The 21,423-nt window shown below is 38.8% G+C and overlaps 2 protein-coding genes across 2 annotated transcripts in view; both read left to right on the forward strand.

Moving 5' to 3' along the window:
• Positions 1-2,857: 2,857 nt before the first annotated feature.
• pskh1 (protein serine kinase H1) lies at positions 2,858-12,922 on the forward strand. Its single transcript, XM_042496490.1, has 4 exons — positions 2,858-3,171; positions 3,801-4,610; positions 5,788-6,711; positions 11,462-12,922. The coding sequence occupies exons 2-4, from the start codon at positions 4,542-4,544 to the stop codon at positions 11,777-11,779; spliced, it is 1,311 nt and encodes a 436-aa protein (XP_042352424.1). The 5' UTR covers positions 2,858-3,171; positions 3,801-4,541; the 3' UTR covers positions 11,780-12,922.
• A 4,681-nt stretch (positions 12,923-17,603) lies between these two features.
• The window catches only part of mbtps1 (membrane-bound transcription factor peptidase, site 1), a 32,096-nt gene continuing 28,276 nt past the window's right edge, over positions 17,604-21,423 (forward strand). Inside the window, exon 1 of the mRNA XM_042496306.1 lies at positions 17,604-17,750. The gene's annotated coding sequence lies outside the window, so the exon portion shown is untranslated. The remainder of the gene's footprint in view (positions 17,751-21,423) is intronic.

The following is a 21,423-nucleotide window of genomic DNA, read 5'->3' on the forward strand; positions in this document are numbered from 1 at the left end:
AGTCAGTGTTTCTAGCAGTTTACATCAGCGAATCTATTTTTTTTGAAGAGACTGCAAACTTTGTGGATAATTTGGCTTGAAAACCTTCTGAACATCTAGATCATAAGAGCAATCTGAGCAAAAGGGTGACTTCACATTAGCATGTGTTGAAGTAGCCTCCCACAACGAATGCCAAAGTGTGTCAGAAATACATGTATTTTTAAGCTGAAACTGGAATATTTGGTTTTTGATCAGCTTAAATCACTAGTTCTATTTGTTTTGGAAAGGAGGAGACCTCTCAGGATAATTCAGCTCATGATGAAAACCTCCTGAATCCGCAGAAGGTGAGGACACATTAACTTATGAGAGAAAAGGGGTGATCACGATGTGAGTGAGCAGCCCGTCCCCAACATGCCAAACTGCATCGGAGATTTACTGTTTTGAAAAGTAAAACTGCTTTATTTGGTGTTTATAGCAGTTTAAATCATCTGTTTTTTTTTGTTTTGGCCTCTCAAGACCTCTGTGGATAATTCGTCTGCCAATAAAAACCTCCTCAGTAGTGAAGACTGAAGGAATTCTCGCCGTAAGATGTTTAAGATAGTCGCAATCGCCACCAAAATCCCTCTAAATTTTAAACACTTTTAAATAACTTTAAAAAAGATCCAATTCTGAACCAAAGCAGATTGTAACCACTTAAAAGATGCTGAAAATGAAAACACAAGTTTATATTGTGTGATGCGTGTCTAAACGTTGGGTTGAGTCCTCTGTATATGATGCTTTTAGACCTTTTATATAGTGTAGTGGCTTTACTCTGTATAGAAATTACAGAAACTGATCCATCTGCATGTCTGCTGTCAATTAACTGGCTTGACTGATCCCAAAAAAAGGGGCCCATGGACACCAGGGGACCTCGAGAGTGCCCCAGTAGGACCCCACCACATAAAGGAATCATAAAAAATAAACTATAATCTATAATTTTCATGTTATTATAGCTCCGTGCCATTCATATTTTGCTCAGATGTTTTCAGATAGAACTGTGCTTAACATCACGCAGTCTTTCAGATGTTGTAATTTGAGGCACTATCACATCAAATGAGGGCCAGAAAGCAGTCATGCTGCTCTCTAACCTGAAGTTAACAGTTAGCTGCCTAAGTGCCACCCAGACTTTCTCTAGTACTTTTCCGAGAGGCAGTCAGCACTTTGTCAGGGGGACTTCTCTCTGTATCCAGGAAGTGACGGGGAGGACTTGATGGGGTCGAAACAAGCCGAGGGAGGTCGTCCCGTCTCTACAAAAGAAGTTTTGGGTGGAAGAAGAGCCCCATCATGCAAGCACGAGACAGACAGGAACACACAGGAAGTTAAAGGGTTGGGCCTTCAAATTAAGAGCACACAAGGTGGAAAAGTAGGAAAACAAATCTGTGAACCATATGAGATATCAGCTGGCAAATGCCTCCATTTATTTCTTATATTATTTTTATTGTCTTTCATTTATTCTTATATTTTCTTAACACTTTATTCATTGAGTACTTTAACTGCCTTTATCACTTTTGCTCCTTTTATTTACTCTATTCTTGTTGACCTTTTGTATACGCATTTTGTTCTTGACCTTTTGTTTGACTGTTCTTGACCTTTCTCTGTTTGGTATGTTTGGTATGATGTTTATTTGATTATTCCCTGTGTTCCTTCCTATGTTTTGTCTGTCAAAGCCCTTTGTAAACAATTGTTTTTAAATATGCTATATAAATATTATTATTATTATTATTATTATTATTATTATTACATTCAACATTTGGAAAAGTCATATAGGTGAATATTCTGATGATAATTACTTTTTACCAACTCCTGTGTTCAATTTGAGTCTTGTGTTGTGTTTGAGTCCAAGTCCAACTCTGAGTCACTAATGAAGAGTCCAAGTCAAATCCGTGTCAACATTACCCGAGTCTGAGTCCTGAGTCATGCATCTTCAAAGACCTGATATAATGTACATCTCAGAGGGAGACTGATTAAAATTGCACTCTTTATAATCATCTTCAATTATATGAACATCATAACATTAAAATAATTAAAACCATAATGCCCTGTTAGGGACCTCAGGGTCTATTTTTGGATAACTGATTGTGGTAAAGATGTGTATTATTTTTTCAGGTGTTATTTTGTTTGACTGTTTGTTTGTTTGTTTGTTTGTTTGAAGCAATCTTTCTTACCGCTGTATAGATATAACAATTTTTGTAGTGTGTTTTAAAAAATCACTTCATTTATTGATGTGAGTGATTATTCATGATAATAAAAAAAATAAATAAATCATTTTACTTTTTATTTAAAAAAAAGTCTGTTTTGGAATGGACGGAAAACAACAAACAATAAGTAAGTAATAAGCAAGTACGCTAGTTATATATTTTGTAATTATATGATTAAATATTTTTTAATGATATTTACAGAGCAATAACATATAAAACATGATAAAATATATAGATCAACAATAAGATACATGAGATAAGATATCAAAAGTAAAAATAATTACCAAATGATTTAAAAAATCAAAATCAAAATCAAAATCACTATTTAAAATAAAATTGCAGACAAGAGGTGCACAGATAAAAAGACGATTTAAAATCAAGTTTAAACGAAATTTGTAGTCATTAGTCATCAGATACTTTCAGACAGAACTAATATTCTCAAAAGTCACTTAAACTTCTACAAAAGTCATTTTCTGGTGAGACATCTCTATTTTTACTCAAATGTGGCTTTGAGATACTACATCCACCACCGGTAATCACATTTAACGCTGCAAAGATTTCTCATCTAGCGTTTTATTTTGAAAACGCTCACCGGAACACCTGTGTTGCGTTATGTCTGTTGTCGCTCCTCGCGAGCTGTGGGAAGGTGGTCCTGGGCGAAAAACACCGTCCAGAAAAGCAACCGACGGGGCAAGTTTATGTGTTTTTGTACAGTCCCTTCATCTCCAAAACAAACCCGTAAACTGCTTAGTTGACCCAAAAATGTCGCTAACAGATGAAGTGACGTTTTTGACTTGTTGGTCCTCCGGAGGAAAGTTGGGAAAGTACGAGGTGAAAATGGAGAGCCCAGCTGAGTGAGAGTGGGGTGAGGAGGCTGGATTTGGCAAAGTTGGGAGTCCTGCCCTGCTGCTAGCAGGCTAGTTAGCATGCTCAGACTCTGCGCTATCTCGGATAAGTAAGTCACCTTTTACATTTGTAATGTTGAAGTTATTTGTGAACGTTTTTACAGACTGTCTTAGTGCTCACTATTGTTGCTTAAAATAACGGTGAAATTAGTTTTGGGCTAAAGAAAAAACACTGACATGAGTGGGGCCTTGTCATTTTTTATTTTAACTTAACTTTAATGCAGTTGTCCATTAAATTTCTACTGTAAATGCAGCTTTGACTTATGGTTTCAAGTACTTTGAACTTTCAGTTTTGTCTTCTTATAGCTGTAAAAGTAAAGTAAGTTGATAAATATTTTGTACTGACAACTTTAAACAAGCATAATTCCAACATTTGATGCTCGGGATATAAGTGACCATCTGTGTTAGTGAAGCTATTTCTTACAATGGCAAAGCCCTGTTTTCTTTCTTGGCCATGATTAAACATGTCTGGATAGCTGTAATCATATCTTGGCTGCAACTTTCACAATATGGCCCCATCACGCAACTTCTTATACAGAAATGGTGTGTGACTTTTGTGCTAAAATTATCAGTGTGTTTATGTGCTTGGCCCTAATTGAAATCTGCTCCTGTCTACTCATGCCCATGTGTGAACCTAACCACAACACTCAAGATTTCATTTTGTGTTTCTGCATTTCAGAGCTTCCCTGCGCTGCTCTCCAGCCTGCGATTCTCCAGGGGAGCTGCTTTATCTGTGGCAAGACCGCTGCTGACATTGCAGCTTCCCCCCATGGATGGGAGCATAGTTGATGATCTTATTTTCTGTGGAAGTTGTGACTGAATCTTTCTGCATTTCTCCTAAAGGCAGCAGCACTTAAACTCCTTTTTTTTTCAAGAACTTCTCCCCCCGCTTCCCTTTGCCCCGATCGATCATTTTGGCCCACAAGTATCCATAGAGCTGCACTCAGTTTTCTCTCAAACATTCAACGTATTACCACATCTGAGATGGGGCCCTGGTAGGTTCTTAAAGGGGCTTGAGGTACCCCCTGCCTGCCGACTGTGCAGCCTGTGTGTGCAAGTGTGAGACCCACTGGCACAGGCCTATAAAAGAATACTTTCACAAAAAGACAACCAGTGATACAGCAATTGCTGATGGAGCCGAGATGCACAACGTGTTTGCCCAGAATATATTCATGAACTCTCTGACTTTTTAAACTGGACTTAAGTGGATGTATCGGGTGTATTCATGAACTGTGACTGCTGATGCCAGCTCATTGGGACCGGAGTGGGTGTAATCGGCTTTATTCATGAACCCTTTGTCTGAGTCTGGGTACGGCCTGGATGTTGGATGCCCTGCGTGTGTTGAATCGGCTGTTGCGGTGATGAGGCAGGGCTCCTGGTGGCCTGTGTGGCTGGCTGGGCAGGGGCCCAAGGTGATGTGATGGGGTGCAGGAACAGTAAGGTCCTCCCTGAGCCTCCAGGGGATGTTCAGTTGGACCTGGTCAAAAAGGTCAGTAGGACAACGCTGTTAATTTTGCTATTAGTAAAAGCAGCAGTGCTACGATTACTGCTAAGTACACCATTACCAGTGTTAGTATTGTTAACACTAACTTTAAGGGATAGTCCAGGTTTTATTAGGTTTCGGATTCTAAGTTTCAGACTTTATGAGATATTTATCTATAGTCAGTGCGTTGAATACAGTAGATGGCGGTCAATGCACTCTCTGTTTTCAGAGACAGACAGGGCTACCACCCCAGAAACTCCGTTATGCATTGCTGTGGACGAGGGTAGACAGCAAAATATGTTTTAGCCACTTGAAATGCTTACCAAAAGAAATCATATCAGTCAGTGGACTTTGGATATTGAATATGTTTATTGCTTTACCTTGCTGTCAGTTGTGTATTCCCACCAAGGAAAAAAATATATTTCCCTTGATGCCCAGGTATCTACTGTATGTAATACACTGACTATAGAGATGTATGTATGTAAAAAAAACTATCCTTTCTTATAGAGCTGTGATTATTTTTTTATAATTGATCATTCTATAGATCATTTTTTACTGACAGATGAATCGTAGTGTCTAAATGTCAGAAAAAAATGTCAGTGATAAACAGTAAAACAAGGTACAGCAGTTATATGTTTGAGAAGCTGGAACTTGAAAGTGATTGGCTTCTTTGTTTAGTAAATGACTTAAACAAATTATTGAAAATCAAAACTTTTGATGACTAATTTTCTATAGATCACTGAAGCCCCTATGTGTAAAATTTAGAGTGATTATAACACCTATCAAAGTATTATTATTTTTTATTGTCAGTGTCTCCATGCCTGATACATGACCCAAATGCCAATAAAATTTTAGATTGATAAATTCTAGGGATACACGGTATTGGATTTTTTGCCGATATCTGATTTGCTGATATATAACGCCTCATTTGGCCAATAACTGATATCGATATATCCACTTTTTTCCCCACCTAATTTTAGCGGTCATTATCAATATCAACCTCAAAAATTCAGTTTTGGTCAGGCTATCCTAACGATACATCAGCTATACAAATCTATATGCCAGTGGCTTTAGATAGGACAGTTAATTTAATCTTTCTGCCTTTCTCTGCAGAAAATCAATCAACGTTTGTTCTTCTTCTCTGGTTTGCATCTGTGAAGAACTGTGTTTCCGTATTTTTCAGGTTGATCCTCCCCCACCTCCTCAGACTGATATCTATAAGCACTTCATACGAGGGGATGGCACCAGGAGCAAGATGGGTGGGGCCGGTGGAGGTGGAGGTGACAAGGCTGGCTCCACCTCCCCTAATCCGGCCCTGGCCCATGCTGCCACTCCCACTGCCTCCGCCCCGCCCCCTAAGGACCCATCCGATCTGTCGGACCCTCAGCGGAAGAAGGTGGCAAAATATCGAGCAAAGTTTGACCCCCGGGTCACGGCCAAGTACGACATCAAAGCTCTGATAGGTCGTGGGAGTTTTAGCAGGGTTGTTCGCGTGGAACACAAGAGCACGCGACAGCCGTACGCCATCAAGATGATCGAGACCCGCTACCGGGAGGGCAGGGAGGTGTGCGAGTCAGAGCTGTGTGTTCTGCGACGAGTCCGTCACACCAATATAATCCAGCTGATGGAGGTCTTTGAGACTGCAGAACGCGTCTACATGGTGATGGAGCTGGCCACTGGAGGAGAGCTCTTTGACCGCATCATTGCTCGTGGCTCCTTCACAGAGCGGGACGCCACGCGGGTGCTGCAGATGGTGCTTGATGGCGTTAAGTATCTCCACACTCTGGGGATCACTCACAGAGACCTGAAGCCGGAGAACTTGCTGTACTACCACCCCGGAGCCGACTCCAAGATCATCATCACTGACTTTGGCTTGGCCAGTAGCAGGAAGAAAGGAGACGAGTGTCTGATGAAGACGACCTGCGGCACGCCAGAGTACATCGCCCCTGAGATCCTGGTGAGGAAGCCCTATACAAACGCTGTAGATATGTGGGCACTGGGGGTGATATCGTACATCCTGCTGAGCGGAACCATGCCCTTCGAGGACGACAACCGCATGAGGCTCTACCGGCAGATCCTCAAGGGGAAGTACAGCTTCTCTGGAGAGGTGAGGACTCACATCTGTCACACACTTTCTCCCTCAGACACACACACACACACACACACACTCTCCATCAGACTTAACCCATATTTGGAATACTTGACTTCAGACTTCAGACTTCTTAGAAGTTCAGCTTTTCTCATAAGGTGACATCACTTAACACACACACATTTTCACACACACAACTTCACACTTTACACACCTTTACTTCACATTTACATGATGGTAGGAAAAGTTGAATTATTGTATTAGTTGGACTAAAACTGGACTTTGAAAGTACATGTAAACATGTTAATTTTGACTAAAATTATGCTAAGTTAATTTTTCTAGAAGTCAGATTAACACACCTAGATAATGTGATTTGGAATTGAGCTAATCTGTAATGTATACGTCTCAGTCAAACCTAAACTGGCCTTGGCGTTTGGTGCATGGTTCATAGTCTTTGTGCTTATACCCCGAAATGAAACAGTATAAATTCGTAGAAGAAAGCCTGGAAAAACAAAAGAAAAAGAAGATGGGAAGGTACCAAGTTAAAAGTGTAGGGTATGTATGAAATGTACAGCCCGAAAAGTTATCCATGTTTTCACTGTTCAACACACAACCCGTATAGCACTAATCAATCAAACAAACTGTAACACAAAGTGCTTCTTACAGTAAAACCAGAACTCCCCACCTCAGATGTGGTAAATAGAAATATAGAAATAAACGAATAAGGAAACAAATAAATAAAGATATAAAGTAATAATAGTAATAATTAAAGATAAATAAGTGAAATAAATAAGAGGTAAATGACAATAAGTAAAATAATAAATATTTTCAAAGTGATAAAAGGATAAAGGAAGTAGCAAAAAACAGACGTAAATGTATAAATAGTAGATAAAGTTCAATTCAAAGTCAGACTAAAAAGGAAGGTCTTGCTGACTTGTTTGATATGTGACGCAATAGGTCAACATGAAAAGGGTCCAGTCACAACGAGCTGAAAGGGGGCATATTGCACCTATAGTGGTGGAGTTGGACATATTTGAGTCAATAAATCGATTCTCTCGATGCTTGTACACTTGGACAATGACAGTAAATGGCCTAATCGAGCTTTAACTGCAGGGCGACTCAACTGTGCGTGTAAACGTACGGACTAATCATCTCACAGCTCACGTCTCTCTCATGTACCCGTTACCTTTTACCTAGCCTTACTCCCTCTCATGTCCTCTCTAAGTCAATATGCCCTCCCTCGAAGTGTGTATGTGTGCACAATAATTTATGCTCTATCTGTGTATCTAGTTGGAAGAATGCTGAGTCGTCCGTTTCTTTGTTTCATAGCGTGGGATGTTTATGTTGCCAGTGAGCTTTACAAAAGGGGCCCTTGGTTAATGTTTGCCCCACATACAGCCACTCCAGCGCAAATAATAGCTGAGTAGTTTTGTAATATTTAGTGAGGAGGAGAGGTTGAATCATCTCAGTTTTCTTGGAACTTGTCCAAATCTGAACTTCTCAAGTGTCTGACAGGTAAGGTAAGGTCAGGTTTGACACTTTTAATAATTGAAATCACAGAAGAAGGGAGTCTGTATTTTAGCTGAGGTTTGCAGATAGTAAAGCAGAGCCTCTGGGTGAGAAGTAAAAGACCCCTCCAGTGGAATCAATCATTATGCATTCTTAGGATGATATCGAGGTTATTGACTTGATATTGTGGTCTTAGTTGTCACAGAAAAGACTCTTAAGTTTTAAAAGAGGAAGATTTCTCATGAGAGCAATGACAGAGCAGTCTTTATTCTCTTTTAACATGAGTACAAACTAAAAATTGTTATTTCTGTAAAGATTATTCCTGGCATTTCTGTTTGAAAAATGACAGGGGGGAGAAGGCAGAAGGATGGCTTGATGTGAGATTTGGGAGCTGATGTTCAGCTCGCAACTTTGCAGCTTACAAGGACACACAAATCCAGATTCAAGTAATAAGCCGAGCTATTGTGCCATGAAATGCCACTTAAACCTGCAATAACTGATTTTTTTGGACACTGGGGGGCAGCAGACACAAACCGTCACTGACATATTAAAACTTTTCATTTTATTTGTCAAATTGGTTGACTATTTACACATACAGATGATTTGAAGCAACATCAGCATTTGTATGGAGTCGTCTGGCCACTGACCTCTGAGGGACCGAAATATTTGGCTTTTCAAATATTTGTTAATAAGGCAGGTATTCAACTGAGGGATTTGGAATATTCTTCTTTTTTTCCAGAGGATGAATGTCATTTCAATTTCAATGTTTGTGAGAAAAAATTAATAAATACAATTTAAATGATAGATTTTTTTTGAGTTAGTGTGCTCTGCTTCTTTTTCACAGGGCTTTCTCGGGTAATAATGAGTAGTTTATAGTTTTATAATAATGTCACAAAAAGTGCATAGAAATGTCACATAATATTTTCTTTAAAAATCAGCAGTAAAATACATACAAAATAAAGCCACTTAAATCTGTATGCCCTTTCTTAAAGTGAAAATAAAAAACATTCAATCCCAAGTGCTTGAAAAATCATCTGACATCCGTCCCCCTTTTTGCACTACCCCCCTACAGTCCCTAAGTTATATGAAGATATAATTATATTGAAATAGTCCTAAACAGATTTTCCTTTTTTTAAAAATGATATTTAAAAAAAAACAACAAATATCATCTAGTAATGGCAAAGACCAGAGTGAACAGAGAATTTATGCTCTTTAAAATTTGCCTCAAAGTCCTGGAAAATTATTAATAAAAACGTGTATAAACCTTTACTGCGACGCTTTACAGTGGCTCTGAACACAACTCGGACATTCATAACTGAAGACTATCACTATATACAACATTATGGCACAATGCATGGCAGCAGAGGGGCCTGTGACCTGTTGCTAAAGAAAATCGTGTCCTAAGGGTAAATGGGAGGTGGAGCTGCGGTAGGACAGACTTGAATGCACTTTCCTCGGGGGACTTTATAGCTGCAATAAATAATGTTCACATTTACAGCTGCAGTCCAGGAACTATCACAGCCAGGACATTGTTGTAGGTGGAGTACAAATGTATGTCTGAGGGCTTATATATGTGTCATGTATCTTTAACCAGCACTGGTAATTTACCTGCTGTGTGTAGAAGGGGGTTAGTTGTCTACGGGGAGACTGAAAACACAGCTGGTTGCCAAGCAGGACATCATGTACAAACCGTGTGTGTGCGTGTAGAAAGGCATGCAGCGTTGATATTCCCATTCCTGTCTAAGCAGGGGGTAGAGTTTGACTCACTACCAGTCACTCTTACTAAGTTGATCCCGGAAAAGAGAACGGTTTGCTTTAAAGGACATTTTACATAACATTAGATCTTTTGGAAACATGAACTCTTGAAGCAAAACATATACTATTCAAATCGCCACCCCACACCCATTATTGAGTCTGAATATATCAAAAGACCAAGAAGACTCGTTATCACATTGAGTCGAATAATCTAAACGTCTAACTTGGTCAAATGACTGAGCTTTTTCTGGAGAGTACAGTTCTCACTAAACACTCTCCTCTCATATCACTATGCTGTCCTCTTGTGTCCAGTGAACAAAACTGCACTGATTCCAAACAAACTAACATCTGAATATTTGTGTGTCACTGTGAAGAATGACGGATGTTCAGGGTTTGACACTAGACGACTGTTTTAACTGTCATCCACTGAAGGTAAAAAGTTTCTCTGCACTTAACTTGAATCAGAGTTAAATCAGAGATGTGTACTTGCAAACGTGTTTTTGTGACAGTAGTCTGGAAGCCAGTCATGTTCCTCTGTGCAACTTACTAAGAAACATTAAACCTCCAGTACACTTACACTGAGAATGGATTTTTCATCGAAATAGAAAACTAGAAAATAAGCTTCTGAAATGAGCAATATCTGCATTTTTTTTTGTATAAATGAAAACCACAGCCAATACTTTATTTTTTAAATGACTTGGAGGGCATCTTTAAAGATATACTATAAAGGATTTCCCTAAACATATAGACCTGCACAGAAGTGATCCCGCTCAATAATCACTTATGACTCTCAAGAAATGTGCGGCTGTGTGTTTTTGTGCAGAATCTGCCCTCTGCCTTTACGTTTATGAGCGTTTACCACCACATAACAAGAATAAGCTCTGTGGTAAACAAAGGTCTATGATACTTACATTTTTTGTTCATTAAGATAATCTTCTCAAATGAACACCACTTTCAGGATTTTTGAAGCCTAAATGCAATCGCCAGAAGTAAAAAGCTGATGTTAGGTTATAAATGAAGTACACTACAGTCACCTCTACAAGGCTGTAAAACCTGTAGTGTCATTTAGCCACTTGCGAGCAACCACGCATTTAAAGACACATAAAAGCTTAAAAGTTTGCAAATGGGGTATTAATTGTCATATTTTACCCATTGACCTTGAGACGAGGGAACCAGAGGTATTGAAATGCTAATTCATTTCTGGGTTTTCTCTAGAATATGACACGACTGCTGATGTTGTCACTGTTCCCACATCCGGTCAAGGAAAACCTGCTATTTTTTGGTTCCAGTTTGGATTTAACTTTTAGGTTCCAAACCAATTTATTTTTGTTTGAAATGCTGCAAACAGTTTAAAATTGGGTACAGGAATCAGAAAGGAACCTGTGGTGGAAAAAGGATATGAGAGGACCACTGGTTTAGACTGTTTAGAGTACTGGGGTACCAGTGTTCACTGTACCCAGTTTGTGGATTACCATGTTGTCTCACATCTGTCTGTCCTCTGCAGCCGTGGCCCAGCGTGTCCAACCTGGCCAAAGACTTTGTGGAGCGGATTCTTACGGTGGACCCCAGCGAGCGGCTCACAGCTGGCCAGGCCCTCAAGCACCCCTGGATCGTCAGCATGGCCGCCTCCTCCTCCATGAAGAACCTACAGCGCTGTATATCTCAGAACCTCCTGAAGCGGGCGTCCTCACGCTGCCACAGCACCAAGTCGGCGCAGTCCACTCGCTCCAGCCGCTCCACCAAATCCAACAAAGCACGGCGGGTGCGAGAGAAGGAGCTGCGGGAGCTGAACCGGCGCTATCAGCAGCAGTACAATGGATGAAACAGGGAGCATGACCGCGAGCGACTGTAACGGACCTTTTTCTTTTGGGGGAAACAGCACTACAATGAACTTTTACAATAACCAGCGCCATTCAAAGTTGCTGCCAGTGTTAGAGGCCAAAATGGCTTCAAAATCGATTTAAAAAAAAAAGGGCAATGACGTGACTAAACCCAGCAAAGGTAGAACTAAGGTTGAAATGTAAGTGCTGAGAATTCGTCTGGCGGCGTGCTCCTGATGAGCACAGAGAAGGACACACCAGTAAAGTTTTGAACTCCCAAGGGTTACATCATCTCTCCATCCATTCCTCCACCTTTTCTCCGGCGGGATGGTGCCTTCCACTCTTTGCTTTTGTTCTTTCAATCCCTGTGTCTCTACATATTTATTTATTATTGTTGACATGATTATTAGTCTCCATTCAAATGGTCACTGGATAATGACCTTCCACGAGGATCTGTTGAACAGAGTTCTGGGTACTGAAGTTTCTAGGAAGAAAGGGATACTTTTAGAAGAGGGGAGGGGAAAACAAATTCCCCTCACTCATTCCTGATTTAAAATTGCTGTGAATTTATTATTGTACTAATTGTACAGACCTTGTCTTAAGATGTGGGTGATGCGAGCACATTGCAACAAAACCACACCCTTGAAGGTCAAAATGAAGGCGTATTTTTTAGTAGTCACTTCTAAGCTTATCTAATCTTGCCATTATTGCTCTGTTTATATCATTGTTCTGAAGCTGTCAAAAGATTGTGAAGCTGTTTTGTGTTAAATCTTCAATGTATTGCATTAGATAATAGGCCACACAGCCCCGCTCCCAGTGATTTTTATACATCAGTACATTCAGTCATGAAGCACCTGCCTTCGTGTTGAAGAGCAGTATTCAAATTATTCACTGTTTTATTAAGAGGATGTGGCCGTATAGGGTGTTGTGTTTTACAGTTTGTCTGTTACAGTGAGAGTGGCTCATGAAGTTCAGGATCTATGTTGCAGGTTGCACCAGCTCCTTGTAAGTAATGCATACTAAGTGGCAATTAACACACATCTAGATTAAAGCATGTTGCACAAAGATTGAATAGCAAACAAATCTGCAACTAGTGAAAACATGCATAACAATGAAAATAAAGAAAAAAGGCCTTAATTTGTAATAAACATCTTAAATAAATCTTTAAAAGTCATAAAAATGCTTAGACAGGGTAAATAGGATTTTATCAATATTTTTTTCTGATGTTGCATTGTGAAATCTCAGAATAATTGGTAACAACTATTTTTTAAATAATTTACCAAATGCCTGTTGCAAATGTCACACAGATCAGAGTAAAAAATTGTCATGTTTCCTTTTTGTCAATTTTGCTTGTAAAATTGGTCTTAAATTTTATTCTAATTGGCATTTAAAAAAAAGTCTTATTTATTTAACCTTTATTTAACCAGGTTGGTCAGGTTTAACCAGGTTGGTTGAGATTAAGAATCTCTTTTTCAAGGGAGGGATTTTTGTCGAAATCAGTTAAATATTCAGCCCCGAAAAAATCTTCTGGATAACATTAAGCTTCTGGCAATCTTTTCTCCAACATTCAGTCATGTTTCCACTGTTTTCTTCCTGCAACAAGTCGCCTCTCATGAGACTTCCTTTAGCGTGACTTGGACACCAGACTTACTGGAACAAGAGAAAGGTACGGGAGAATGTTTAATTTCTCTGTCGGGCGCTCTCTGTTATGTTGTAAGACGTTCATAACACTCTGAGCCTGTTGAGCCTGTGTAACTTAGTAATGGATTTACAAACAGCTGGTGCAACCCAAACCTAGTTGCAGAGAACAGTCGCTCATAGACAGAAAAAAACACCGTCCTAAACTTGTTTACTACACTTGTGACCAAAATGAAGGAAACCACTGAAGATGATGAGGGGCGTGTAGAGGAGAATCAAAGGACCGTTATTATGTATGAGTAGAAAATATGTTTTACAGAACAAGCACATGCAATCTTATGTATATGTTTTGTTTACTCTGGAGAGGCTACCATTGTCTGAAAGTGCACTTAAATCAGAATAAATTACAAAAGCTTTACGAGAGACAAACTATTTTTAAAAATCCATAACACTAATAGAAAAGAAACAAAAGATTGCAGCTCTCATGTTCTGCACACTCTGTTGTCGGCATCCTTACATAACAAGGTTTTGTGAATCCTGTGTTAGTCAGAGTCTTTAATATCATAATAATCTGAAATGAGACTGAATTTTGGATTTTTTTGACACATTGTGGTATGAAAGGGTTAAATGATTTCAAATGATTTATCCTCAACTTTGGTAAAAATGGCGATATTTGATGATTAAATATTTTCCAAAAGTAGCACAACTTTTCTGATGAATAGGTGAGGATTGTTTGCCTTTTTTCCCCTCCTTTTTCTGGCAAAGCACTTATGTTAAAATTGAATTGCAATCTTCTCTTCATTGGACCTTTTTACTGCGTCTTTATGTCTTTTGTTCCTTCTGAACGCCCTCAGAGTAAATCAGTTGCTACAGTGTGGTCTTCTTTAAAGGAGTATTTTGCTGTGATCTACCCCAGACTTATAAATTGTGTTGCTGTTGTGAACTTTTTAACACATACTGGAAACCTAACCGAGCCATGTCAGCTGACCTCAGTTTTTTTCCTTTCTTTTTTTTGTTCTTTGCTTGTTCTAGGATGCTCTGTCGTATTTCCTTTGCCCTTGATGTAAATCAGATTTGAAATCTTATATTCTTTTGTCCCACTGCTGTTATCTGCCCTGATGTCTCACCTCTTGGTGGGACTAACTTGTTTATAAAAGACTGTAAATGAGGCTGATGTTGGGACTGGTTTTGGTACACTCAGATCTTCACTCTGGCTGCATTTTAAGAGATTTTTCACCTTAAATGTGTCCTTTTTTAATATCAAATTCACTTTCTGTATGCTTGAAAAGATGCATCTCAAAACAAAGATTTTGGGTGAGGTATCACTCAAAGGTCATACCTTCTGCACCATACAGTATCATGAGGTGTCCTAAATTCTGGTAGCTACTTCATCGACTACTCCTACAGCAGAGATACTCAGCTTACTTTGCCTGGGGGCCACTTTTGCACAGTGACAGCAGGCTAGGGGCCAGTCGCTGTAGTCAGCATATATGTTTCTAGGATTTTAGAAAGTTTCTCAGATTTTAGGATGTTTCTACGATTTTGTGATATTTCTAGTATTTTGGGACGTTTCTAGGATTTCAGGACATTCCTAGGATTTTAGGACATTTGTAGTATTTTTAAGATGTTTCTAGTATTTTTAGGATGTTTCTAGGATCTAAGGACATTTCTAGGATTTCAGGACATTTCTCGGATTTTAGGGTGTTTCTTGAAGTAATGGACATTCCTAGGTTCAGGACGTGTTTTGGATTTAGGGGCTTAACTGTCGTGGGGTGCGGAGGATCCTTCACTGGCGCTTTTTCTGATAAGCAAGCTAAGTTTTGATGCTGTTTTATGAACTCAGTGTGCATAAGGCGTCAAAGTACAAAAACAACTGCCAGTATTAATCACTTTATTTTTATTGTGAATTAGAAAATGGTTGGGGGCCACCTGGCATCCTCTTGGGGGGGCAGATTTGGCTCACGGGCTGTAGGTTGAGTATCGCTGTACTAGAGCATAGCATCTATGTGAAATAGACATTTTTAACCTGTTCCAAAATATCAGCTTTAATACTCACAGTCAGAGTAATAATTTGGATTCAAAGGGATTCCTGTGGTTGAATTAGTCAACAACATTGCTGAGTGCCTATTATGCACCACGATCAATAAATAACCAAATCAGTTCATTAGCAGAATGTCAGCACATTTGTAAAAGTGTTTCCTTTCATGTTTTTATATATCTGTGTGATTTTATATAAATGCTGTTGTCCTAAATGAAGTAGCCAACTCATCACTGTTATCTGAAAGCAGTTTTTTTGTTATTATGTGTCTAAATGAATGATAACACTTTGATTCTTCTATTATTAACTTTTTTATTTTTTTAAACGGTGAGTTGTATGTGCCAATAAAACACTCGAACCTGACTTGCTGGATTGCAAATGGCTTTTGACACGGTTACATGTGACGCTGACACTGCTGACTCTTGTTTGTGATTGGTCCAACAGGTCACAAGAGTTTATGTGTAAGTTAGTCAGAGCGCAAAACAAGAAATTGGTATTTCTTCAAATTTGACACAAACATCCTCTTAGACTGTGTGATGAACTGATTAAATACTTGTTGTCATGGGTCAGGGTCATGGTGACCCTGTACGTCTCGTTCTTGTGAGCACGATATTTTAAGAACAGCTCGAGGGAAATTTTTCAAATTTGGCACAAACGTTCACTTACACTCAAAGCTGAACCGATTAGGTTTTGGTGGTCAGAGGTCAAGATCATTGCGACCCTGTCCGTCACATTCTTGTGAATGCAATATCTCATGAAGGACTTGAGAGAGTTTCATCAAATTTGCACAGTCGTCCAACTGGACTTAGGAATCAACTGATTCAAATTTGGTGGTCGAAGATCAAATGTCAAGGTCACTGTGACCTCACAAGACATGCTTTTGGCCATAACCATGAAAAAACTTCACACAAATGTCTAATACAACATAATACTAAAGTAAAAAGATCAAAGATCAACTTCACTGTGACATCCTGATGCTCTGTGAAAACGCTTTCCGGCTTTTAATCAATAAATCAGGAACAAAAGAAGAAACATTTGGTCCGAGACTGAATTGGCGACACTGACCCTGTGTGCCCATCTTGAGACTGTGCTGATGACAGAGTTCTTCAGAAGATGTGTGTGTGTGTGTGTGTGTGTGTGTGTGTATGTTTTTCACAGAAAATAAACCACTGGAGTAAGGATGAACAATATTGAAATTTTTGCCAGCATCCGATATGATAATGTATAACAACTCGTTTGGCCGATAATGGATGCTAATATTGATATATATCCACTTTTTTCCCCACCTGTTTTTAGTGATCAAGTTTCTTCTGTAGTGGAATTGACATCATATTATGCATAGACTTACTGTGATGGCCCACCAGCAGATGGAGACATAAAATACAATGCTTTTCAATGTATGTATATTCATTAATTGTAATACTTTAACTTGGGGTTGATGTTTTGTGCGTGTTCAATTTGTCAATAAGAAATAAATAAATAAATAAATAAATAAATAAATAAATAGTTTATCTGATTCTGGATATTCCATTTTAAAGCCAATATCTGCCGGTACCGATGACATGCAGATATTATCATGCGTCCCTACACTGGAGACAGTACAATGGCCATTTACATGTCTAAATACTTCAAACTTTAAAGTTGAAGTTGGAGTACTACAAGCTGCAGAGCAGCTGTGCAATACTGCCATGGTTTAATAATAATAAAAAGACAGCAGCACTGAGTACATCAGTTTATTTGGTTTACATTTTACATTATAATAGGTAAATTAACTTAATTAATTTGTGTATGCCTACTATATGTCCATCTTATTTACAGCCCTGTTTCCTGGCTGTAAACAGCGCCTACTGCTGGAAAACCCGCAAAGTGACCGGGACGGCTGGACTCGAGAGGCAGCTCGAGGCCCGGTGGGTTGCCAGGTTTGATGTAAAGCGTCACACACTATAATCAAATACATCTGTAAAAAAGGATGGGAAAGCAATCACACTAACGTGAGTTACAGCTTAAGGTCATACGAAAACATTACATGAAAACAAACATCTTTTAATTTTGTACATTATCTGATATGAAGCGACGAGCTGGCTTTGCCCGGCGGTTTAGGAGGATGAGTTAACCAAACCTGGCATCCCTGCATAACCAGACGTCAGTGGTCTGCGGCTGTAGCGTTTGGTGAGTTTGCTGCTAGCTTTTGTTCGGTGGACAATAAACTACCTAACGAGTAGCTATCAGCTCAGTAATACACGGACAGTGATAAATACAGAAAGATAACTGTGCTGTGAGAGACGTTGTTCATCTCGGTGAGTAATATCAACACACAAACCACCAGCAGATATACTGTAAATTACTACTAAGCTAGCTAGCTAGCGCTGTACATGTGAGAGGCTGCTGGAGCTAAAAGACCTATTAGCATGTCTTTTTGTTTACAACGCCTATTTCAGATGACTAAGTGTGGCTTTTGCGACATTAACATGTGCTGTTGTGTTTTTTAAAATAACGTCCAGTACTTCCGATGTGATGTTTGTCCTCTTTTTAAGATATTTAGCCCTATCCTCCAGCATGTGTCTGCTGCTATTTGCTTTGTTTATGCACATAAAGTCGTCACTTATGTTTGGAGACATGGCTTTGGTCATTTTGGCTTAGTTAGCTAATTAGCTAACGTGTTTTAGAAATGTTGTGTCGCACAGCAAAGCAGCTATTTGTTACTGTATCTCATGGCCCTATCGACGCTGATTTTGTGCCAAACGTAAATCCTAGTTACGCTAACACTGGGTCTTTTATGCGCTTACTTAAGTAAACTAAAGGCGTTTAAACGTGTGTGTATTTTGTAGTGTGTCTAGTGTGCTTAGGGAGTTAACCACGAACACTACATAGAACAAAATAAAGTCTGTTTCATTAATAACACACTGGGAGTTAAATCTGTTGTATGTCCTGCAACCCAGGCACCCTTTATGTCAGTGATACTCACATCTGACCACCAATAGCTTTCTAATTCATGATAATAATAAAGTGATTCGCACTGGGATTATTTTGTATTTTTAAGTATACATTGTGTGACAGAGTGCATAAAACAGCATCAAAATAGAGCTTGTTGTTGTAGGACCTCGGACCTCGGACCGAGGTCCTACAACCCCCTAAAGTCCTAGAAATGTCCTAAAATCTTAGAAAGAAATCTTCGTAAAACTAAGAAACTTGCTACAATCATAGAAACATCTTAAAATTGTCCTAAAATCCCAGAAATGTCTTAAACTCCGAGAAACATCATAGCATCATGCTAAAATCCTGGAAATGTCCTGAAATCCAAGAAATATCCTAAAATCGTTGACAGTTTCTGAAATCCTTGAAATTTTCTAAATCCCTGGAAACATCCTAAAATCTTAGAAATGTCCCAAACCTTAGAGACATTCAAAAATCCTAGAAACATCCTTCAGTCCTAGAAATGTCTGAAAGTCCTTGAAATGTCTGAAAAATAGAAACGTGTTTGGGACTGCTGCGACGGGCCTCCTGTCATTTTGCAAAGGTGGCCCGCAGGCAAAGTAAGTTGACCATCCCCGTTTTATTAAATATACACTGTAGACTGATTCATACATGTTTTGATGATCAAAACAGCTGCTGTTCATTTCCAGTAGTCTGTCTTTCTAATATTTATTTTCCAGTTTTGGTATCATTGTGTTTGTAGGAGAGATGGTCCATGACAAAACTGGTGCAATTTACACCAAATTTCTGCCTAAAGTAAAAATGTACGACGGGACCGTTCTGCTATAATCTAAATAACCATTTCACTCCTTCAGATTGCTCACAGCGCTGTGGATCCCTCCTCTTCCCCCTGATTGTGGTTGGGGGGGCTTTCCTAGCTACTAATCTATATTTGCCTGGAGGTTTGATGCCATTTTTGTGGTTTAGTGTTATGTTGACTCAGGTAGCCCCAGCCTGTCTTTTATAGCCCTACCCTAACCAGTGGGGCTATTTTTAAAGCCCTAGGTCTAAACCAATAGTAGTTAGCTGTATTGTTGTCTCAGACAGGCGGGGATCCTGCCCCGAGCAGGAACTGGTGGTGATCGAGCCCCCTCCTCTCAGACCAGACCGTCCAGGGGCTTTAATTACATCCTCTAAACGTCTGTCACTTGTGTAGGCCCATATCTACAGAGTTTATCTACTGAATCATTGAGTTTGCGCTGGGATAGCCATGTGACTGAGGAGACACATAAAACAACAGTTAAGAGCAGGAATCGAACTAGTTTTGGTAATTTGTGTGGTCTTGTGTTTCCCTCACAACATTTGACTTGAGCTTGTGTAATACTGAGAAAGAAAAATTGTCAGAGATACGTCATTTAAAAAACCACATTTAGTGTGTTAAATTCAGACAAATTAAATAATTTCACCCCTCTGTGCTCAAGAACTTATTCATATTATGAGCAACTTGGTGCTAAAAGTTAGGAGACAACTGTCGAACATTGGCTGTGATTTTTCACATAAAAAGCAAAAAGGAAACATTTCACAGAATACCACAGATTTTCCTTCTGGATCATAGAAACGCATTTCAAGATTATTACATTATTGACTCATCAAGGTCAGTAAAAATTGTTGGTCATGTCCATATATTGTACAATATATATAATATTATAATATTGTAATATCATCCTTGTGTTTATATTTGTGTTTGATTACTTAAGAATATCACCAACATTTTAGCTAGCATGATGCCAAAAATTTTTTTTCTGAATAAAACATTCAGGATATTTTAATATTTCTTTCCACATTCCAATATCTGAATATTTTTAAGAATTAAAAGTTAATTGGTCCCTGAAAGAATGTATTGGCAAAGGGTTGGGAATCATTAGAGTTACGATACAATATTATTGCAATTTTAAATGTTTTGCAATATGTGTAGTATTGCGACAACATATATTGCAATGTGTTGTGATTTATTACCCTTTAACAACTTTAAATTAAGAAAAAAATCATCAGCATTTGTTTTTATATAATAAAATAAAGTTTTTAGTCTGTTCATTTCACTTCATTTTTATTGCAGTAAAATGTAACTATCAGACAGAAAAAGCAATTGAATTTAATATTCTCGTAGGCTACCAAATTTACCCTGGTTTAATAATTTGCATAATTAAATATTGCTATTTGGTATCTGTGTATTGAAACAATATTGCGAGACTATCAGTCTTTTCACCCACCTCTAATACTTGCATTATTATGCTAATATATTATCATATCAGTGGCATAAAATAGTCTTAAAATGACAATTATATCATTTATGGCCATAATTTCTGTGACAATACATTGTCCACAAAAAGTAGGTATTATAGTAGGCCCAATCGCAGTTGAGAACTAAAAAAAAATCTGCAGATTCTGTTTTGGTATGAGTATGAGTAATGTTTTGCTGGTGTTACTTAAGTCTCCATAGAGGACACGAAGACATCAACAGGAGAACCAGATGGCTTAGATTATAGGCATGTGATTCGATAGTTAAAAGCCAGTTTAGATATCACCACAAGTATAGGTATATATGGACCGACAATCTGGGCTTGTTTTCACTACTTTGCCATGTAAATCGAATTGTTTTTGCTCCTCTTTTTGTGGCAGTTGTACCATTCAGCATTCATACTGTTAGCACAAATATAATACTTGATGTGGTTGTTTTCACCCTTTGATGGGAGTGTTTGATTTGCAGTGACAGTGACAATAGATTCATGCCTGCTAGGATAAAATAGACAAAGTATTCACACGCACATTGCGCACTGCACATGTGCACACTCAGCTCTGGAACATGTTGCACACGTGCTCTGTGCAGCAGTAAAGCTAAACAGTCGGAGCAGCTGGTCCATGGAGCGCTAACAGTAATTATGAATGCTAATAGATGAAATAAGGATGGGTTTGGTGCTTAAATGTAAAGAAAATAAAAAATAAAAACTAGAAGTCCATCTTCTGTGTCCCTCTGGTGCAAGGAAGGAGGCTCTGCAG

Source organism: Plectropomus leopardus, chromosome 11 (genome assembly GCF_008729295.1).
Source record: "Plectropomus leopardus isolate mb chromosome 11, YSFRI_Pleo_2.0, whole genome shotgun sequence".
NCBI classification, from domain to species: Eukaryota; Metazoa; Chordata; class Actinopteri; order Perciformes; family Serranidae; genus Plectropomus; species Plectropomus leopardus.